This window comes from Osmerus mordax, chromosome 10 (assembly GCF_038355195.1).
Source record: "Osmerus mordax isolate fOsmMor3 chromosome 10, fOsmMor3.pri, whole genome shotgun sequence".
Taxonomy (NCBI): Eukaryota; Metazoa; Chordata; class Actinopteri; order Osmeriformes; family Osmeridae; genus Osmerus; species Osmerus mordax.
Genome location: NC_090059.1, coordinates 14,975,917 through 14,998,765, shown reverse-complemented (window position 1 = coordinate 14,998,765; position 22,849 = coordinate 14,975,917). Strand labels below are relative to the sequence as shown.

At 48.7% G+C, this 22,849-nt stretch overlaps 1 protein-coding gene across 1 annotated transcript in view; it reads right to left on the bottom strand.

Annotated features, from left to right (window-relative positions):
* The window catches only part of myo1d (myosin 1D), a 56,348-nt gene that overhangs the window by 7,619 nt on the left and 25,880 nt on the right, over positions 1-22,849 (bottom strand). The window contains 11 exon segments of the mRNA XM_067244493.1: positions 2,859-2,905; positions 2,907-3,014; positions 8,073-8,186; positions 8,819-8,923; positions 9,179-9,317; positions 9,900-10,123; positions 17,966-18,173; positions 19,839-20,005; positions 20,296-20,428; positions 20,559-20,633; positions 21,280-21,350. Of these exon segments, the coding sequence (XP_067100594.1) occupies positions 2,859-2,905; positions 2,907-3,014; positions 8,073-8,186; positions 8,819-8,923; positions 9,179-9,317; positions 9,900-10,123; positions 17,966-18,173; positions 19,839-20,005; positions 20,296-20,428; positions 20,559-20,633; positions 21,280-21,350 (1,391 nt within the window).

Genomic DNA, 22,849 nt, shown 5'->3' with positions numbered 1-22,849 from the left:
CGATTTGACGAGCGGGGGTTAGAGGCACAGCCCCTCTGGGCCCCTCAACTGAGAGCCGTGGACTTTGCTGCTGAGTCACTCATGAGACAGAGGGTGGAAAAGAGAGAGAGAGGGAAAGAGAGAGACAAAGTGACAGCGATAGAGAGCAAAAAGAAAGTGACAGAGCGAGAGGCAGAAGTATGAATGAAAGAACAAAAGAGAGAAAAGAGTGGAAGGCGCAGGTTAGATGAAAAGAGGAGTTTTCTAGATGACATTTCCCACATCGCTCTCTGTTCCCTCCCTGTCCCAAGCGGCCTGTGAGGAGAGAGGAGCCTTCCTTCTCATTACAGGGCAGGAGACCAGAATACACCACATATTCCTCTGAGGGAAGACACACAGGAGAGGAAAGGAGTTAATGAATTCCTGCAGAGACAGAGAGATACAGAGCGAGAGAGAGATACAGAGCGATACACACACACAGAGAGAGAGAGAGAGAGAGAGAGAGAAGAGAGAGAGAGAGAGAGAGAGAGAGAGAGAGAGAGAGAGAGAGAGAGAGAGAAGAAAAAGAATAGAAGAGGTAGAGAAAAGAAAGACCCATAAAGAAAGATCATTTTGTGACCTCTGACCCGTTAATCCATCCTGTCCAGATGTCATTAGTCCATCTGGACAACAGTAGGATTAGAGGACTGCCTTAGGAACCATGGTTCTGAGAAACCCATTCAGAGACAATATACAAGAGTCCAAACCATGTTGACACAAATTATTAGTATGTCAAGGACTGCAGCATCTTTTAAGGAACTTCCCTTCAGTTTGGGTTAGACCACAGCTCTAAACACACACAATAAAACTACAGTGCCACCTGGAAAGGGGTCTGAAGGAAGTGTCATGTGAGTGAGTGAGTGAGTGAGTGAGTGAGTGAGTGTGTGAGTGAGTGAGTGTGTGAGCATGTCTGAATGTACAGGTTTCGGTGTGCAACGTAAAAGTGCGTGTCTGCCATTCTGGGAAGGTGTGTTTATGTGTGTGCCAGATGAAGGGTGTCTCTGCCCCCTATCCCAGGAGCAGGGACACTGCTGCAGAGCCTGGTGTGTGCGTGGGGTGCATGTCAATCTAGACAGACCCTGCTCTAAATATAGAGCAGGCTTCCACTGCACTGCTGCCTTCAATATTTCATCTACTCTCCAGAATGGAGGGTAGAGAGAGAGACAGAGAGAGAGAGAGACAGAGAGACAGAGAGACAGAGACAGAGAGAGAATGTGGGTGATGAAAAGAGAAAGGAGACACAGTGAGAGAAAGTAGGGTGCAAAAGGAGAAAAAGAAGAGCGACAGTGTGAGAGAAGAGAAAGCAAGTGAGAGTGAGAGAGAGAGAGAGAGAGAGAGAGAGGGGGGAGAGAGAGAGAGAGAGAGAGAGAGAGAGAGAGAGGGAGAGAGAGAGAGAGGGACACAGCAGCAGAAAGAGGGGGCAACATGGACAAAAATAGACATAGAAGAAAAAAAGAAAAAGGACTAAGAAGGAGTGAGAGCGAGGGAGGGAGGAGGTAAAGGCGAGAAGAGAGCTCTAATCCTGTGGGGTTTTATGCAGAGCGGGCTGGAGTTTCACTGAGTTTCTAGACAACTGGGGTGCGTCACAACAGATAAGAGGGTTATGTTCTTATAAGCAAACCCGATTCGGAGAATCAGTTATTTTGAGCTTGCATATCTGTATCTACAATATGGCGGTGCTGACATATCTAAAAGTAAAACCACTCGCGTCGCAAATTAAATGTTTTTTTATTTAAATGTTATTTTTTACCGAATCTTAGGGACCGAGCCAATGTATCCGCCATTTTGTCCTAGTTCTCAACTCAGTCTAGACCTGCCAGTGCAATGAAGAGGGGGGCTTAGTCTCAGCGTCGCTCTGTCCTACACATGGTGTCATGTTGTGGGGATGGAGAATGTGCCATGGACACTGGCCCCATGTGTGAGCAGTAAGCTGCCACAGATCTGTCTGCATTGTCTTCAGCCTGGGCACTGTGCTCCATGCTGAAGGAGAGAGAAAGGTTAAATCGACATCTGCAGGGATCTGTAGGGGGAGTATACATCACACACACACACACACGCACGTCCACGCATACCAGTGACAGAGTGGGTACGGCCTATTGTTCAGCCCATGTTTCACAGTGATGGATGGGCCTGTATATGAAGCACATGGAGGGTCATTAACAAGGACCCAATGGCATCGCAGCCTAGCCTGACACACAGACAACCTGAGTACAAAGGAGACATGATAGCATCGCCTACACACACACAGACAGACACACAGACACACACACACACAGACACACACACAGACACACACAGACACACACACAGACACACACAGACACACACAGACACACACAGACACACACACACACTCAAACAGGCACACAGATCCGAATCAGGTATCATTGTTAGAAACATTCAACAATCCAACAGATTTCAGGTAGTGCAGCAGCAGAGCAAGCGGAGATCAGAGATATACAGCGAGTCAGACGAGGCCACGAGGCAGTCATATCTGACAGGCAGTGAGAGCAGGGACACAGAGTCACACCAGGACAGCTCCGACAGGACTGTGCAGCACCAGGCACAGGAACAGCACACCAGAGATCCTGTCCAGCTGGCCTCAGTCCTACAGTCATCCTGCATACCAAGTCACCTCAGGCCAGCAGGCACATCTGGAGCACTCCCACTCACCAGAGAGAGGAATTACAGACACGCCACAACCTGACAGTCTGATTCCAACCAGGAATGGTCTGTTAAGTGATATGACTGGGACAGATTACAGGACAAAAAGGCAAAGGAGAGACAGTCAGACAGACACACACAAAGGGCAGATGGACAAATAGACACAGACACGCTACCTTTTGAAGTGGCTAAGCAGGGTGCCCACCAGTTCCCCGATACGACTTTTCTCCAGCGGGCACCATGCCCTGTAGGCACACCACCAGGTCCCTGCTGTCCTTAGTGTGGAACACCACCAGCTGGTCCTTCCCTGGAGACACACTCACCCCTGTCACCTGGGAGACACACACACACACTGAAGTTAGTACAGCTCTAAGGACATTTCTGCACTTGGGTTTTCCCACCAAATCAAAACTACCATCCATCATACCTCATTTACCTAGGAAGTGAAATCCCTGGGGAGTTTTCCCCAGGATAAGGGCTTTACTGCTTTTATGGAAAACTAAAGCCCAATGGACAACAAGATGCGTTTCAGCGACGGCAGAATTGAGAATTCGATTACTTCAATTAATTGGAAGACAAATCTTAGTGAGATGTGTAGTCATAAACCGCAGAAGTGTTGTGTAAAGAGCAGGTAGCGCTGTTGAGAAGCACAGGACTGTGTGCCATCAGTCTTGCTCGGGACGGAAATCAATATTTGGATTTATCGATCTACCTTTCCCTCCATCTCAGAGGTGCTCCACTGGGCCAGTGTAAGCTGAGGAAACACCCGGGGGGGGGGGGGGGGGGGGGAGAATCCCTTACTGGGGACAAATCATTATTCCATCTCCATCAGCTTAATGCTAGAGGCAGCATGACTTCCCCTCAGGGGAGGTAGCAGCTATCTTATTTACCTACAACATGTGATGGTTTGTCTCCTGGCTGGATGTACCTGTCAGCAGGTATACAGGAGCACTACAGGATCTGCCACTCGTGGGGTTTATCACGTGGAACAAGACGGCACACAGGTCACATTAACATTTATATTAAAAGTGCAATGGTCGGAACTGGGACTCATTTATGTAATTAGAGGGATAATGATAAAGATTTTCTCAGACTACTGCTGGTTTGCTTCTTCACTCTTTCTTTTCGACATGTCGACCCCACCAGAGACATCATGTGTGTTAGTAAATGTCCTGTTCCTCGCCAGCTGTGTGTAAGGAGTGAGTAAGTGTGTTTTGCGGAGTGGGCACATTTAAAACATGTGCAGTCCAGAGACGAGCCATCTGACCAGCGCATTCTGGTCCAAGACAGAGTTGTCATAGCAATGTGAATTGAGTGCCAGCCTATTCTTGAGGGAGTGAATCTGAGGTTACGTAACCCTTTGAGATGGAAGGAGGAGGGGGGGGGAGAGAGAGAGGGGAAGAGACGGAGACAGAAAGAAAGTGGATGGGAGAGAGGGCTATGCAGTATGACTAAAAGGCTAACAGTATAATGAGCCAAGCTGTGACCAGTTAGGCTGCCTTTGATGTTGACTCAAATCACTGTCCACTCTCCTTTCCTCCCACAAGTCCCCACAGACATCGACAAGACACATTGTGTCTCGAATGTGTGAAACCATTCTCAAAGGGACAAAGCTGTAATAATGAGATGGGCAGCGTGAGAGAGCGAGAAAGGAAAAGTGAGCGAGGGAAAAAACAAATAAGCTCTACTGGGAAGTACAGACAGAGAGAGCATATATGCAGGGAGGCCATTTGTGCACATGCCTGAACGACACCAGACATCAGCTGATCTGCCCTCCCGCTCCATCACCATGACAACCCTGTCTCCTGGGAAGTTGGCATGACAACGGCAGAGCAGCGCAGTGAAAGGGGAAGAGCACTGGATGTGAAGGATAGAGGGAGAAGAGGACAGGAGGGAGGAGAGGAGACTGGAGAGGTAAATGAGAGAGGAGGGAGGTAAAGAGAGAGGTAAGGAGAGAGGTAAGGAGAGAAGGGAGAGAGGTAAGGAGAGAGGTAAGGAGACAGGAGAGGTAAGGAGAGAGGTAAGGAGACAGGAGAGGTAAGGAGAGAGGTAAGGAGAGAAGGAGAGAGGTAAGGAGAGAGGTAAGGAGAGAAGGGAGAGAGGTAAGGAGAGAGGTAAGGAGAGAAGGGAGAGAGGTAAGGAGAGAGGTAAGGAGACAGGAGAGGTGAAGAGAGAGAGATGGAGGGTCAGGGGAAGGGGTTAAGAAAGGGTAGAGGTAGGAGGGAACATGTCAGATGTGTCAGTGATAGAGATGGAAGACTGAAGGAAGACAGGAGGGGGATATTGTACCATTTTACAACATGCTTTTTTCCCTTTTTTTCTTTTAACAAGGACACACCACCATGGCAAAGACATTTAACAAAGTAATGATCCAGTGTAGGTAGTCAGGGTGTTAATTGGCATATAAATCCCAGGGACTCCTCAGTGGTCCTGTATAGACGTGTAGGGAGCTCTTCATCTCCCTGGCCCTCCCCCACCGCTCCCCCTGGCCCTCCCCCACCTCTCCCCCTGGCCCTCCCCCACCTCTCCCCCTGGACCTCCCCCACCTCTCCCCCTGGCCCTCCCTGGCCCTCCCCCACCTCTCCCCCTGGCCGTCCCCCACCTCTCCCCTCCAGGAGCAGTAAATAACCGGAGGGCAGCCGAGTTTGGCGAGTCGGGGCATCTCGCTAATCAAACCTTAACCGCCCCTCCCCTCTAGGCAACCTTCTCTAATCGATCCCCCCCCCCCCGCCCCCCCAGGCACCGCCCCCCAGGCACTACCCTTACTATGCATTTCAGTCTTCACAGCCCATCCCTCTTTCACCTTGACCAGTGTTCTCACTCCTGCCGATGACATTTACAGTAATAACCGTGTCAATGAGGATACATTAGTGGTTCTACCCTTGCAGGTATGCTATCCTGACCTCAATATTGGGTGCGTTGGTGACAAAGGCCATTCAGTTTCCAACAGTGTTGCCTATGAGTCTCCTGTGTTGGACTCAGTCCTGCAAGCTTTGTGTGTGTGTGTGTGTTCTTAGCTAGCCCTGCTGTTCTCCTTTCCTCTGGTCTCCTCCCATCCTCCGTTCACTTCAGGGATGCAGAGATGAGGCCAGGCTGTCACCATGTCAGACTGAACACCGGACAGTCTTGTCACAATTGTCATCTCGCATCCGGCTCATTTCTCATTCATTTAAGCGGGAGGGAGCTGGTGGGGGTTTGGGGGGGCTGTATCTACCAGGAGATTCATGCTTAACACCTCTCCCTCCCTCCCTCCCTCCCTCCCTCCCTCCCTCCCTCCCTCCCTCCCTCCCTCCCTCCCTCCCTCCCTCCCTCCCTCCCTCCCTCCCTCCCTCCCTCCCTCCGTCTCCCTCCCTCCGTCTCTGTCTCCATCTTCCCCTCAAGGTCAACTGTTGAGGCAGTCTCAGCCAGTTATACCAGTTATGCAAAATATTGTAAGAAATTAGGCTTTATCGAAGACAGAGAATGACAGAGAGAGAGAGATACAAAGAAACCAATAAATAAACACAAAGTTATACAATGAGGTTTATATGTTACGTAAACAAACTTTAAGAAAAAGCCAGTCAGTTTTTTGGGGGGAATGTGGTTTAAATCTAAAAACAAAACACACAGAGGATAGTTCACCATGGAAACAACCTCATGTGCTCTCTGCGGATGCGGCTTCCATAGTCGACCTATCAGAAGCTAGATGTAGTTTGGAGTCAGCCAATTGGAGAAAGGGTGAGAATTTTACATTTGGAACGTTGGCCGGCTCCTTCCAGAACGATGCGCTCAGATTATTCAACACCTCTATCATAAACACTATGCTAACACAAAATCAATTTACATCCTATTAAATCCCATAATAACGTATTTAATTTGTCCCCGGCTCTGAGAAAAAAAAGCATGATTCATCAAGCCTTTAACTCGTTTCCACGGCCTCTCTATGGCATTCTAACAAAACGTTTAATTTAGCTCACATTAGAAAGGAACAAAACCAGTTTTTGAGAGGCCTTTGTTACTGAGATAAGAGTCTGATTAAGAAGGCGTGGTGATCTGAAACACTGCGATGCAATGCTACAGGGTTGTATGTGATGTAGTGCTGTTCTTACGTTGTAGAGAGGGATGTTCATGTAATGTGGCGCTGTTCTTACGTTGCAGAGAGGAATGTTCATGTGATGTGGCGCTGTTCTTACGTTGCAGAGAGGAATGTTCATGTGATGTGGCGCTGTTCTTACGTTGTAGAGAGGGATGTTCATGTGATGTAGTGCTGTTCTTACGTTGTAGAGAGGGATGTTCATGTGATGTAGTGCTGTTCTTACGTTGTAGAGAGGGATGTTCATGTGATGTAGTGCTGTTCTTACGTTGTAGAGAGGGATGTTCATGTGATGTAGTGCTGTTCTTACGTTGTAGAGATGGATGTTCATGTGATGTTGTGCTGTTCTTACGTTGTAGAGAGGGATGTTCATGTGATGTAGTGCTGTTCTTACGTTGTAGAGAGGGATGTTCATGTGATGTAGTGCTGTTCTTACGTTGTAGAGATGGATGTTCATGTGATGTAGTGCTGTTCTTACGTTGTAGAGATGGATGTTCATGTGATGTAGTGCTGTTCTTACGTTGTAGAGAGGGATGTTCATGTGATGTAGTGCTGTTCTTACATTGTAGAGAGGGATGTTCATGTGATGTAGTGCTGTTCTTACGTTGTAGAGAGGGATGTTCATGTGATGTAGTGCTGTTCTTACGTTGTAGAGAGGGATGTTCATGTAATGTGGCGCTGTTCTTTCGTAGCAGAGAGGAATGTTCATGTGATGTGGCGCTGTTCTTACGTCGTAGAGAGGAATGTTCATGTGATGTAGCGCTGTTCTTACGTTGTAGAGAGGGATGTTCATGTGATGTAGTGCTGTTCTTACGTTGTAGAGAGGGATGTTCATGTGATGTAGTGCTGTTCTTACGTTGTAGAGAGGGATGTTCATGTGATGTAGTGCTGTTCTTACGTTGTAGAGAGGGATGTTCATGTGATGTAGTGCTGTTCTTACGTTGTAGAGAGGGATGTTCATGTGATGTAGTGCTGTTCTTACGTTGTAGAGAGGGATGTTCATGTGATGTAGTGCTGTTCTTACGTTGTAGAGAGGGATGTTCATGTGATGTAGTGCTGTTCTTACGTTGTAGAGAGGGATGTTCATGTGATGTAGTGCTGTTCTTACGTTGTAGAGAGGGATGTTCATGTGATGTAGTGCTGTTCTTACGTTGTAGAGAGGGATGTTCATGTGATGTAGTGCTGTTCTTACGTTGTAGAGAGGGATGTTCATGTGATGTAGTGCTGTTCTTACGTTGTAGAGAGGGATGTTCATGTGATGTAGTGCTGTTCTTACGTTGTAGAGAGGGATGTTCATGTGATGTAGTGCTGTTCTTACGTTGTAGAGAGGGATGTTCTTCATAGGCTTGTACTGCTTCAGGGGGTCCATCTTGTACAGGTGCCGGTCTGTGATGAGGACAGCCCGGTTCTCAGACTTGTGGAAACGGTTGATCTGGGAAACACAAAAGGCCTCATCAGTCACCCCACAGGAGCTCCGCACACACATCCAAACACACCACCGGCTGCTACCAGGAAGTGTGTGTGTGTGTGTAAGAGGGATAGGGCACGACCATGCTGTTGCTCTGGTCACGCATCCGTCTAATCAGAAAAAAGATCCAGGAGTTTGATGTTTTTCGTGCCAACGTTAAGTTCTTCCAGAGCAGGTTATGAGAGCTTGTAGAGAGGACGTGTCAGAAGCTTCTAGATGGAATCTGAATTCACAACACACACGCTTCTTTTCACACAAACCCCTTTCTGTACAGTCGGGGACTCGATTGGTTACAGGGACCATCCAAATGACTCAATTATTCAATAATTCCACACATGGTGCAGCAAACACCCGCTGACTTCCCCAGAAATTGCGTGAGCAAGATTCCAAATAATTTTGCCCGCTGTGCGAGAGTGAGAGAGAGAGAGAGAGAGAGAGAGAGAGAGAGAGAGAGAGAGAGAGAGAGAGAGAGAGAAAGAGAGAGAGAGAGAGAGAGAGAGAGAGAGAGAAAGAAAGAGAAAGAGAGACACAGAGGGAGAGAGAGAGACACAGAGAGAGAGAGAGCGATATCAGGACAGTTGGGTGTACACCTGTACCTTGCGCACGTTGCAGGAGAAGAGGATCCTCATGAACTTGTCTTTCCTCTGCAGCTCACTGGAGAGCAGCGTGAAGGAGGAGGCCGTCTCAGGGCTGTCTCTCTTCTGGAGGGAAACAAAGATCCACACACACAATGGACGTCACACCAATTTGTTTCCTCATGAAAGGACAAAGCACTTTACACAGCATTGGGGTTCAGCAAGATCAGAAATTACACTCTTGAGAACTAAGACGTACGTACCAACGGCACATACACAAGCTGTTTTGTCATTTCAACAGTTTCCGTTCTAATGACGCACACACAAGTAGGACTTCTATATCAAAAGCGCACGTTGCTTCCATTGTGTTATTGTCCTCACCAGGTAGTTGCCTTCCCAGGTCCTCTGCAGGCCCAGATCCGCCCTCTGGCCCTTGAGGGCCTCCAGGGTGGCTACCTTGGCCCTCACCTGCAGGGTCTCCTCTGGAGACAGGCCTTTGATCAGGGTCCACGCCCACCACCTGAAGCCCAGACACACACACATCAATACAGCGAATCTCTTTGTTACTGACACCTATCAAGGCAACGCCGCCCAGGGGCGCCCATCCCTGATAGGCGCATCATCTGCCCGTCAACAGACAGATCAGACATTCTTTGGCTCTCTCTCCCTCTCTCTCAACCTCCCTCCCTCCCTTCTACCTCCAAACAGTGCTCACTGAGTTTCAGAATGCAGGTTTTAGGAAAAAAAACCTTGGCGAGGATGAAGGTAGAATACGAGCCCTAGGAGGAAAAATCAATGTTGAGCGCAGCACCTTGGGCTGAAGGAAACATGTGTAAGAGCCTTCAGAGGGACCCAGCTGTGTAGGAAACAACACCCAGGGCCATATAGCACCATGCTAAACCCTCAGCGCACTCACAACACAGGAGCAGAAGAGCTTGGAGTTTCTGCTGTGTGAGTACAGGACGCAAGCAGGAAATGACTCATATCCAGCCCTATATATAATGAGTGTGTGTGTTGGCGTACCTGTGTTCATGTATATCTGTAGGCGATTGAGAGAAGTGTGTGTGTGTGCGCGTGCCTGAATAACATCTTGTCTTTTTACCTGCCGTAGATGCTCCTCAGTGCTTCTTCAAACCGCCGCAGGACTTTGGGTGGCGTGGGCCACTTGACGTGTCTCCCGTAGTCCTTCATGGACTGCACATTTTTGAAGCGCCGGTTGACCTCCCGGATGTAGGACTTGACCTTGTAGCGGCGGTAGGCCCGGAGGATGATGAGTGCGGCTCGCATGCGCCTGTAACGCATCCTGGCGATGGTGCCACGCCACACCTGGGAAATCACACCACAGGTGAGACCAGGAACATGGTCACATGGTCTGCATGGAACATGGTCACATGGTCTGCATGGAACATGGTCTAATCATACACCATCAATATGTGGTATTCTGTGATACTGAATCACGTTTACTGCCTGTGTGCATATTCATAAAGTGATAAATCACTTTATACACACAGTTTAAATCATTTCTTTGTTACGTTATTTATAGTGACATTATTTCCTATGTATTCTTGGTTTCTAAAAGCCATGAATCTGTATTTCAGAACAAAAAAAGCCCAACCACTTTAACAAACACTCACAAACACTCACAAACACGTGAGTGCACAGTGGAGTGTTTGTGAGAGGCTCACATGCCCAGAGCCTGTGTAACCACACACATCAGCTGTACAGCTATCAGCCCCTCTAAGACATGAATAATAGATGGTAGAGAGACCCTGGGGAGCCATAGCTCCTGGGCCTCTCTCTCTCTAGGACCACTACCATATGCTCCCTTCTACTTCCTGATTCATGGAGACCCCTCCAAGAGTAGTTAACACAATGTAAGCTCAAAATGATAACTCTTAATTGCGAGGATGTCTAGGCACGAGTCTATGCTGATAAGGGCGGGGGTACGGGGTTAGGGCGAGGGTTTTTAAAATTCAAATACATGCCCAATGGTAATGTGGAGATGATGAATATTTCATCTCTAATGTAAGTGTGAGGACCTTTCCGAGAACAAAAGGCAGTTTTTCTTTGTCTGCACATGAAACGTGCTGGGGCTCTCCACCTGAAGAGGCCGGCTGGATTTTCATTAGCAGTCCTGAGGATGAGAGGACTGGATCTTGACTCCAGGGGATAACAGATTAAATGGTGCCATTCCCCTGGCTCCCCTTCTCTCCTGCCAGACCGGTATCCATCCAACGTGGTGAACTGTCACCAGAGGCCACACAAAGGAAGCTCCTCTGCGGTGCCTCTCGGTGGTGGGCCCACTGTTATTATATATAGGGAGTCAGGTGGCTGAGTGGTGAGGGATTCGGGCTAGTAATCCGAAGGTTGCCAGTTCGATTCCCGGTCATGCTAACTGACGTTGTGTCCTTGGGCAAGGCACTTCACCCTACTTGCCTCGGGGGAATGTCCCTGTACTTACTGTAAGTCGCTCTGGATAAGAGCGTCTGCCAAATGAATAAATGTAATGTAATGTAAATGTATTGACGGGTTCAGTCGACATCCCAGTTCCAGTCCAGGCAGCTCCACAGGAGCCCTCCTACCAGAAGCTCCAGCACACAGAGATCAGTCAAGGACAGCCTGACAGGAACCTGAACCCTACTGTCCCTTAATGATGACCTCGCACCCCCAGAATCCAGCCTCCATCCCCACCCCACGCGCTGCAGCCCTCGGTGACTGGGGACGGGGGGGTGATACATATTCAACACAGCCGCCGAGCCCTGTGACAACACACACACACACACACAGTGGAGGAGCAGCTCTCCCACATGAGTGAGATGTTGATGAGATGAATGAATTCTTTCAGCCCCCGCCGTATTAGAGATTTATATCTTTTCAGATTTAGATTTCATCAGAAGTTCAGGGGAATTAAGCCTTTTCTTAGGGCCGTGCTTTAAGATGGTATGGAGAGATTGTGTAGTAGAATAGAGAAAAGGAGATTGCTTCAGGGACCTGTGTGTATTCTAGTTGTGAGACTGGTGGAATTTAAAAAGGAACTCCCATACCGTCTGCCTGTCCAGTTAACTCACTTCCTTTTTACATTTCCACCTTAATTCATTTTCAGAGCAACTAATGTTCTGGAGATAGGAAATGTTTAAACCACTCAAGCTTAAAAAACAAGCTCACAGTTGGCATTGCTACCCTTTTCTTACACTCATGTGGAGTACAACCATGTAACAGGGACACGACGGCATATGGCAACTGTAGATTGTCTGCAACAGCACAGTCATAACAATGCCTGCATCAGACCCACCACTGTAGGTAGCTGCTAATGCCTGCTGTGGATGGAGCAGGAATTAGCATGCAGATGGCTCGAGCGGAAGGTGAACGTGGGCGTCCAGAGAGCATAAAGCAACATGAGATCAGATAAATCCTGACGTAATCTGAATCTATTATCTTAAGCCTGTTAAGATATACGACAGGTAAATGGAGGGAAGGGGGTGACACACACACACACACAGACACACACACAGACACACACACACACACACAGACAAACACACAACCTTCCCTCCCACACACACTCCATCGGGCGACTGCGCTTAAACAAAGAGGCAGGCGGTGTGGGATTATCACCAGCGAGAAGGCGGGGTGCGAAGATGACACCCAGGGGATGCTGGGTAAATCAGGCCAATAACAAGGCCCGTCAGCCCTCCCGGCCAATAAAGCCATCTGATCAGCCTTTTAGAGACACTGCCATCATGGTGTTGCTTCCCTATGCTCCGGGCTGCTAGATTTACGACCTCATCAAAGCCAATTTGGGGATCTCTACAGCCCAGATTGCTAGGGCTTTATTAGGGGCTCCGAAATGCATTCTGGGTAAAAGCCATCACAAATTACGCATACCCAGACACTGGCTGGGCTTCTGAGAGTGCAAACGGGTTTAGGATCAGACACAAAGCGACACAACTGACCCTACAGTCGGGCACACGGAATCCATAACTACCGCATGTGTTTATTGAATCAGAATCAGAATGGGTTTTATTCACCATGAAAGTTTGCACAGATAAGGATTTTGCTTTAGCAGAAGGTGCTTACATTAAACATTTAAGGAATCTTAAAATTAAATATGAGGACTAACTATACTGAGGGTACATAACTAACTAGGACTGCACTTTACAGGCAAACAATCCAAAATGGACCAGCATCATTTGGCTTCCCAGTTGGCCCTTTCAATCTTGTGACCAAATAACAGTTTCCCACTGGAAACAACTCAACAAATGAGACATGGAGGAGATGGATAGCCTGCTTGGCCTGGCTGACACACATGACTGCTACCCGGTGCTGGAGCCCTATTTCCCCATCGCCCAGGGACATCCGGGTGGCTTTTCAGTGACACGCTCAATACAGCCAGTGTGTGGAGGAGGAGGGAGGCGGAGTGGGTGACACAGTTTAGCAGGGGCACAACACCCTCTGACCTCAGGCCGTCACCAGGGAGACTGGGCCCAGGCACGAGCCAATGAGAATTAGCATAAATCAATAGAGCTTTGGGATGATCGGCGCGGGGCAGAGCGGATTACAGACACCCAGACATTTGACGTCTTCCCCATCACACTCCAGCATCATCACCGACATTAAGGGGACCGTGATCACACAGTTAGAATCAAGGTGTAGTTCTGTCAGGAATTTGAGAGATTTCGTACCATTGACAGATGACATTGACTTGAATGAATTATAAAGAAGAGGAAAAAAGATTGACTTTGAATATCTCTTGAAGCTCTCTATCACTTTAGTAGACGGAGAAAGCAATTTGAGTCTTGAACAAAGTCACAAGGATTCATGCAAGGCCATTGCAACACTAAGGGCAAAACAATATATTGTACAGTGTATGATAGGGACTTGCAGGACCGCAAAGCTGCTGAAATTCCTGGATATTTTGAGAGAGAGAGAGAGAGAGAGAGAGAGAGAGAGAGAGAGAGAGAGAAAGAGAGAAAGAGCTGATTCCAGAAGGATTTAGAGAATGGCAAGTGAAGGTCATATCGGTAGAAAGCAAGACACTTTGGCTTTTCGCCAAACCTTGGTTGCTATGGTGAGAGCCCCTTGGCTGTTCTAGCCATCACTATGTCTGTGATTCTTTCTGACTACCAGTGGCTAGTTCCCAATGTACAACCATAGACACGTTATTCTATTTTGCAACTAGTCTGCATATTTTTATGCAGGATTTGCCCCTTTACCCCCCCCCCCCCCCATGAATCAAACGATGCAGTAGACTACAGTAATTGTGTTCTGGGTTTCTATTTTCAACTGTGGGAAGCTGTGGTGAGGTAGGTTGCTTCCCAAAGGGAACACTCAGTTTGTCTCAGTGTTAAGCTGGCGGGATCAAAGACGTGAGGATAACAGAAGTGCAGAAACACAGAGAGAGAGGAAGGGAACAATCCTGCTACTATTCATCAAAGTCCTCCTCAATGATATCCAGGTATTCCACTGTGCCTTGGCGCTGCCATTGACAAATACAGTATGAAAGACAGGAGAGAGAGGCTGGGGTGAGAGAGGGAGAGAGGGACTAGGTGAGCGAGAGAGAGTTGGTTTGGTGTTTTATGTAACAGTATGCCTTTAGAGGTGAGGCATACTGAAGTGTATTGCAGGTGTCATGGTGTTGTAATGTACTGTAAGCAGCAGCAGAATGCCGGGCATGTTTGATAACGGCTGTGTCACAAGCTAGGGGATCGTCTTTCTGCTGAGGCTGGGGAGGAGGCTGGGGAGGAGGCTGGGGAGGACGCTGGGGAGGAGGCTGGGGAGGAGGCTGGGGAGGAGGCTGGGGAGGAGGCTGGGGAGGAGGCTGGGGAGGAGGCTGGGGAGGAGGCTGGGGAGAAGGCTGGGGAGGAGGCTGGGGAGGGAGGGGGATGAGGAGAGGGATCAGTTCTGGCTGGTTAGGCAGACACGGAGCGAGCTAGCTAGTCTCCAGCCCCGACTGATAAAACCACAGTAACACAGCCACATGTAAAGCTTTCAGAAGCAATTAAACCTTAAGCTCGCAATACACATGGGACCTCCCTCCTAGTCTTTCGTCAACCCCTGCAAAGGCTACTACTGACTGACACTGTGATGAGGATGGCTGAGCTTAAGATGTATGAAATATTCATTTAAGAAGAGGGGGGGGAGCTCATGAATAATTCAAACATCTGTATTTATGTTGGACTGAGGTATTTTAGTCCCTGTTAGCCTTTAACGGGCCTGAGGGTTCTCTAGGCTTGGGATTGGCTGGTGGAATATAATGATGCGTGTTCTGAACAGGCTGCTCCTGTGGACGAGATGTGGGTCACTCATAGAGAGATGGAGAGCAATCAGTTGTAATAGGACCAGGGCTGAGAGCTGTGGACGGGATTCAGAGGATCCTGGGTTCTGGTGGGCAGCCTCGGGGAACAACGCAGAGCCGGAGCGGAACGGCTTAGGCGAGGAAAGCAGGAGAACGGGGCGGAAACGAGGAGCGACGGAGAGAAAGGCAGCGTGAAATGAGCCTGTGAAAGAGTCGGGATCTGTGTCTCCTTCCTCCTCCCTCTCTCACTTTCTGTCCATCCCCCTCCCCCCTCCTCCAGCTAGCATCCCCTCCCCCCTCCTCCAGCTAGCATCTCCTCCCCCCTCCTCTAGCTAGCATCCCCTCCCCCCTCCTCTAGCTAGCATCCCCTCCCACTCCCTGGAGGAGTAGAGGTTACGCTCATTTAAGGAGCTAAAAGGAGGGGGAAAGGAGGAGGAAAGTACACAATGTACCCTGGTTCTCTGCATGAGGAACCATGGAGAGCGCCACCTTAAATCTCCCGTTCCTTGGTCCTAACGTCGGAGCCCTCAGCCTGGTTGTGACCCAGGCTACTACGGGCATCTGCAGGGAGCTGTCAGGGGGATGGGAAGAGAGTGAGAGCTCCTGGAGCAGGCTCCGGTACCCTTGGCAGAATGGGCCCAGTTGGCGTAAGCCTCAGTTGTGTGCCAGGTGCTGATAAGGGGATTGCTTGGCACAGATGCCGAGCCCTAGTTTAGGCCTGATCTGTTTGTGAGGGAGACATAGAGTCAATACCTCAGTCAGTGGGTTTACTATAAATGTGTGCGCCTTTCATCATCTTGACATTGACTGAGGTCAGGACTAAATGATCTCTTCACAACACATTCAATGTGAAAAACCTTTAGTCTGTGATGTTTGTTTTAGTAAAAAAACAAAAAACCTGTTATCACCTCGGGGCTTTCTGCTTGGTTATCAAAGCATGAACATCCTTTGAGATAATATGAGATAGGGTTATCCTTAGGGAACAGCAGGAACATGAGTCCAGCATGTCTGGGAGCCAACCAACAAATTATGATCAATACAGAGGTCAAAAAATCTAAGAGATCAATTTGGTTGATCCGACCCTCTGATGTGTGAAACCACAGGCTGGTGGTCTGATCGCACCACAGTCCTTGGAGAGAGATTATCCAAGACAAGGTATTGTAATGGAATCTTCTCACATATTTTTCATGCAATAACATTGTGGGTGAGCAGTCAATCTTCATTCTGCAAGAACAGCACTTATACAAGATGACGAGGAAGGACTGCAACAGGGATTCAAACCTCAAACCACCCAGGCGAACCAGGACACCTGCTACGGCACAATGTGGACAAACAGATGTTAGGATCACCCGTCCCTTCAATCACGCAGATCCTTTGAGAAGAGCATTACATTTACATTTAGTCATTTAGCAGACACTCTTATCCAGAGCGACTTACAGTAAGTACAGGGACATTCCCCCGAGGCAAGTAGGGTTAAGTGCCTTGCCCAAGGACACAACATCATTTTTCACTGCCGGGGAATCGAACCAGCAACCTTCTGATTACTAGCCCGATTCCCTAACCGCTCAGCCACCTGACTCCCAGAGCAGACAGACAAATGGAGCAAGTCTGACAGCAAACTAAGCCTGCGAGCAAAACGACATCCTTCACTTGCCACAAACTCATTTCCGATGCATCAACAGTGTTTTTATACTGGACTGGTGAAGGTGTCTTGTAAGACACGTCATAGCGCACGCTACATCATTACACCCTGCGGAGAACCAGCCCACCCTCAGCTGTCGGAAACTCAGCCATGCAGCATTTGGTGACAGTCTACTAAAAGAGAGAAGATGGCAGGGGAATCCAATTTCCATATCCCAACATCCCTCATCACACTTAAAGTGGAAATAGTGTGTGTATAATGTTGTTCAAGACAGAGCAATAACTTGAATGTATGTTGAGGTCTGTGCCTCCGTATCATAAAACTGTCAATATGATGAAGCAGTTCATGTACGTCTTTGTTTATCTATAGCCACGAGCGACTACCTGATATAATGGGGAGCTGGACCAAGATCTATACTGCTCTCGTAATCCCCTGTGTTTGCATCTAACGTTAAAGTGAACATTCACCATCTCAGGGCTCCTTCAACCGTGTATCCCATGCAGTAATGAGCCACTGTTAGTTTTTATTCTGTTTTTAGAGAGAGAGAGAGAGAGAGAGAGAGAGAGAGAGAGAGAGAGATAGAGAGAGAGAGACTAGGTGAGAGAGAAAGGGAGAGAGAGACCAGGTGAGAGAGGGAGAGAGAGAGCTAACACCATAATGGCGCAATATTACTTAAGCACCAAAAATAACACAATGCCATAACAACACACATGCATGTCAAGAGCTTTCTCTCCGAGTTTCTCCCATCTCTGGAGTTTTCATATGCAAAACTCGGCCTTGTGAATTTCAATGAGAAACACAATCCGGGTAGCAACAAGATAATGAGGTCACCGGATAATAGGTATCTTCAAATGGCAATCAGCCGCAGACAGATGTTTGCGAGGGAGTCTCTTCTAATCTGTGTCAGCACAGCGCTCAACACGAGCACAGCACATCCACTGCAGAGCGCGTGGGTTGGATACAGATATAAAGGTTGTGCATATGGGCTGGTCACATCCACAAAGTAAGAGGTGCCATGGGAAAACCAGCTTAGACCAGGCAAGCTGTGTCGACACAACACAAACAACTCATTTGGAAGTGCTAGTTCATCACCACGTGCTGTTTGGAGAATGACAGTTGACACAGTAAACCCTCCCATGTCCTTAACCTCTGAACCCCTACTCCCCGACACACACTACTGTATGCAGCGATCGACAGACAAGAGAGGGCCTAGGCTAAGACGCGAGCTGACCTTCTGGAGGAAAAGGACGATCCTGGTGACCATGTCGGTCCTCTGGTCCTCCAGGCTGAAGAGGGTGCGGGGCGTGCGGATGAACACCTTGGTGTTGCCGTACGCCACGTCATGGTCGAAGCCGCAGCCCTGCAGGAGACGTCTGACCGCCTCCTTGTCTGACGACAGGTCGTGGTTGGGCCAGGTGAACTCTGAGATCATCTTGTACCTGGGATGGAGGAAGAGGGGGAGGAGGAGGGGGAGGAGGAGGGTTAAGGATGAGTCACAGGAGGACAGCGCAGCCATACCTTCTGTCCTCCATTTTTCTTGGTTTCAATTGTTGTAGCTTTGGTCGTCATTTAGTCATTCAAGAAACAAACAGAGCCTCCTCTCCAAAAAAGACACTTTGGACGTGTTCACCTTGGTTTCACGTCACTGAAAGCCCAAGCTTTGTTTGGTAGCTTGGGAGGTGAGTCATGCCAGGGAAGTGAGTCAGGCCAGAGAAGAACACAACCAGACCACGTGAGAAACAGAAGGGATGGACAGACTGAAAAGAGACTGAAACAAACTTTTATCTCTGCCAAGACGAGCCCAAACACTGTCACCAGGCCTGTGGACATAGTCCTGCAGCAGTCATTTCACAGTCCTTAGGCTGCCAGACAATGACTGATCCAACCCATGATTTGAGGGAGGCAGCTAGAAAGGTTGTAAGTGTTTTTTACAAAACTATCATGCTGTTACCTAATCCCCTTTAACCTTCCCAGGGTAGGGTAGCAGGGGAACGGGACAACAGGAACACGACCAGAGCCATTATGTCCATGTGCGTGTAACTGTGGGGATCTAGTCCTGATCTGCCATTTGGGGAAACGCCTTAGAGCCTGGACTGTTGAAAATCCTTCTGACACAGTCAAATACCAGAGCTCCTTAAAACCAATGACAGGCCAAGATCAGATCTCACATTCCGTACAAAATCAAAAGGAGCGTGTGTGTGTCGAGCGGATCTGGTTAAATCCGATGCCGAGTTCCTGCAGTGACGTCCTTGCTGTCGCACAAGCGCCCACTCTGCGTCTGGGGACAGACGAGATGTGACGTGTGACCCAGGTCCTCTGCATAGTGGCCGCTCTGCCCACCTCTCCTCCACGTTACAAGTCGAGCCCCAGAGAGGGCTGTGGCATGTGCTGTGATCAGAAACTCCTTTCATGTTAAAGACCAAGCAGAGCAAACACTTGTCAATAATGAATGAACCAACTGCAGGCTAGATACAGATAGAGAGGTATAGATGAATAAGTCTCATGTCAATAGTGGGCCGAGCAGTAGCGTTTTTTTGGCAGTGATGATCGATCCTTCCTCACACAAGCCAAAGTAAAAGTTGTCTTACTCCACATTCAAGCGCACCAACTCTACTCTGACTCAAAAGCAATTCACTGTTAAGCAGTGCTGTAGGGCTGGTCCTGGTGTAGAGCAGTGTAAACACTGTACTGTCCTGGTGTAGGGCAGTGTAAACACTGTACTGTCCTGGTGTAGGGCAGTGTAAACACTGTACTGTCCTGGTGTAGGGCAGTGTTAACACTGTACTGTCCTGGTCTAGGGCAGTGTAAACACTGTACTGTCCTGGTGTAGGGCAGTGTAAACACTGTACTGTCCTGGTGTAGGGCAGTGTAAACACTGTACTGTCCTGGTGTAGGGCAGTGTTAACACTGTACTGTCCTGGTCTAGGGCAGTGTAAACACTGCACTGGCAGAAGTGACCAGTCAGGTGTGAGATTGGCCGAACAGCTCCCGACTACCTCCTTGAGAGAGGATGTTAGAGACAGAGCCGAGGCTCCGCTCAGACCCCCTCCCACCAGGAGACGACCTCCTCCTCCCCCCAGACTGGATCATGGCGTGGGCCGTACCTCTGGAGGAAGCGTGGGTAGGTCTGGCGGTTGGCGAAGCCGGCCCTGCGCACTCGTACGTTCTCCAGCAGGCCCAGGTACTCCACCTGGTGACGGCAGCGCTCCTGCTCAAACAGCAGGGGGGACTTGACCTCGTTAGGCTTGATGCAGCGGACGTAGTAGGGCTCCTGAACACCAGGGGGCGATGTTTAGAAAATGTGCCCGCCATTGAAAGTACTAGCTTAGCTTAGCTACATAGGCTCTGACACAACCCCATGAGATGGGGTTGTGTCAGAGCCTACGTGGGGTTGTGTCAGAGCCTACGTAGCTAAGCTAAGCTAGTACTTTCAAACAATGTAACAAACAAGAATTGGCCAGAAACAGATACCATATATAAGTGGACACAGAGAAATTGCCTTATTACTGAGTGTCTATGTCTAACAGGTTAGGAGACAGAGGCTTGGTCCCTCCCCCTCACCTTGCATGCCAGGTTCTCCACCAATGAGATCATGGAGTTCTTGAAAAGGGTGGCGGCCGTCAGGGGTCGCTTGGTGACCTCTGTGATGCTCAGCTTGCCCTCAGGCCACATGTTCTTCAGAACTGGGTTCGAACTACGGAGAGAGAGGGAGGGAGGAGGAGAAGGAAGAGAGGAGAGGTGGAGACAGATCAGTGAGGGACGAGAGGATGATATACTATGAAGAGAAGAGCAGAGGTTGGTATATTCTGTGTGAAGAGTCTGACCTGTTATACAAGAGCCTCTTGAAGTCCTGGAAGAGCGTGTCTTTGTTTTTGTCGATAAAACTAACTACAGAGTACCTGTAAAACACACACACTTGATTCAGCCCCTGTGTATTTTAAACGGGCCTGTTAAATGACACCAGCAATACCTCATCCCTCCTTGGAGACGATTACAACAAAACGAATCCCAGACAAAGTTGCCCAAAATCCTGTTTTAGTGTGAAGTGTCTGAGCCATCTGTGGGCTAAGTGTTCCCGACCCAGGAGGAAACCAGAGCCTTCCAGGGCCTGTCTCTCAGTGCTGAGTGCTCCCTGCAGCAGCCAGTGTAGGCAGGCAGGATGCAGGGAGCACCTCCGAGTCCTGGAGGGGGATTTATAGCCAGCTCGTGTCAGAAGCCATATATTAACCACGGGGAAGACCGCCATGATGACTGAATGACATAATGTGGCGCTGTATACCTATTTATTTCCTGACACATTCTGATGAGGTCTTATTCTAAAATGGAGCTCTTTCCTGATATTTTGTCAGTTAAGGCATTCCAAAAAAGACAGTAAAATTGTTAGGCCTTTAGTTCTAGAAACAGGCCTTAATTTATACTGGATGTATAGAGCCTGAATGACATTAGAATACTCTAGATTATACTGCTAACACTGTTCTTAATGAGAGCTTTCCTAACAAGGTAATTGCATGCCATTGTGATATGCAATAACAATTAGATACTTACACAACGTCGCCTGCATAGTGGCGGATTCGGAAGTCTCTGTCAAACTCCAAACTCTTGTCAGTCGGGGACAGCTAAGGTTAGAGTGAGAGAGGTAGAGAGAGAGAAGGGGGAGGGCAAGACAGAGAGAGCGGAGGGAGAGAGAGAGAGTCACTTATTGACATTAATGCAGAGGCTGCCATTTTCCTAGCGCTACCATTTACATGTAGTCATTTAGCAGAAGCTCTTATCCAGAGTGACTTACAGTAAGTACAGGGACATTCCCCCGAGGCAAGTAGGGTGAAGTGCCTTGCCCAAGGACACAACGTCATTTGACACGGCCGGGGAATCGAACCTTCTGATTACCAGCCCGATTCTCTAACCGCTCAGCCACCTGACCATGACTACTAGGATTCCAGATGTGCTATGCTGTTTACTGGAAAGCAGCCGCCGCCCTCATCCCTGTCTGGCCCAATATAGCCTGGCCGGCTCCACCCATTAGTGCAGGGAGGAGAGGAGGCAGTGGTGCAGAAAACAAGGCTGCAAAAATACTAGCAGTCAGATGGGATACATTCTAGCTACTCCCACACTAGATGGATGAGAGAGAGAGAGACGTTCTTAGGTGACGGAAGTGTCAGAATGGAGATTCGGGAGAAGGGGGCAAAGGCAGAACGAGAGGAGAGAGAGAGAGAGAGAGAGAGAGAGAGGAGAGAGAGAGAGAGAGAGAGAGAGAGAGAGAGAGAGAGAGGAGAGATAGAGAGAGTGAGTAGGAGAGAGAGAGAGGAGAGAGAGAGAGAAGAGGAGAGAGAAGAGAGAGAGAGAGAGAGAGAGAGAGATGGAGAGAGAGAGAGAGAGAGAGAGAGAGAGAGAGGCTCAAGAGCTGGTAGTGATGATGAATCTGTGCATTTGAATTGAATATGCTGTGTGTTGTGTGTGTGTGTGTGTGTGTGAGTGTGTGTGAGTGTGAGAGTGCTGCAGTGGGAGCTGCTACTGATGACTGTATGTAGGCCACTGGTGGAGTGGAGGGAAGGGGCAGAGGTGACAGGAAATGCAGGGGGTCTGCTGCAGCCCTACCACACCTCCTTAATGAGCGTGTGTGTGTGTGTGTGTGGGTACACAGTGAGTGACTCATCCATATGCACGTCGAAATTCATGCGACTGTGACTGACTTGCAAGCTGAATAAGTGAGCTAAATGTATATATTTTTATTTTATTGGTATCCACAGCATTACAGAGAGTATTCACATTGAAAGTCACCTTGTATCTTTTTTGAGAATTGTACATTCTCAAAGCATGGTAAGCAACCTAAATGTATATTTAAATGCATACGTTCCGGGTGAACTTTATGACGAGACCAGCACTGTCCTCAGCCTGAGGCCAGACTCTAGGACCCTGAAGGCGCCAGAGGCTGCCCAGTGGGTACATGGGACCTTGAAGTTACTCACTGAGTGAAGTTACATAAGACCCACTGCCATTCATAAAACATGGCGCTGACGAGAGAGGCATCCCATGTCATTATACGACAAGGCAGAACTGATTAGCAGACAGAATAGGCCTGAGGCATTGAGAAGATTAGAGGAACTGGCGACAAATG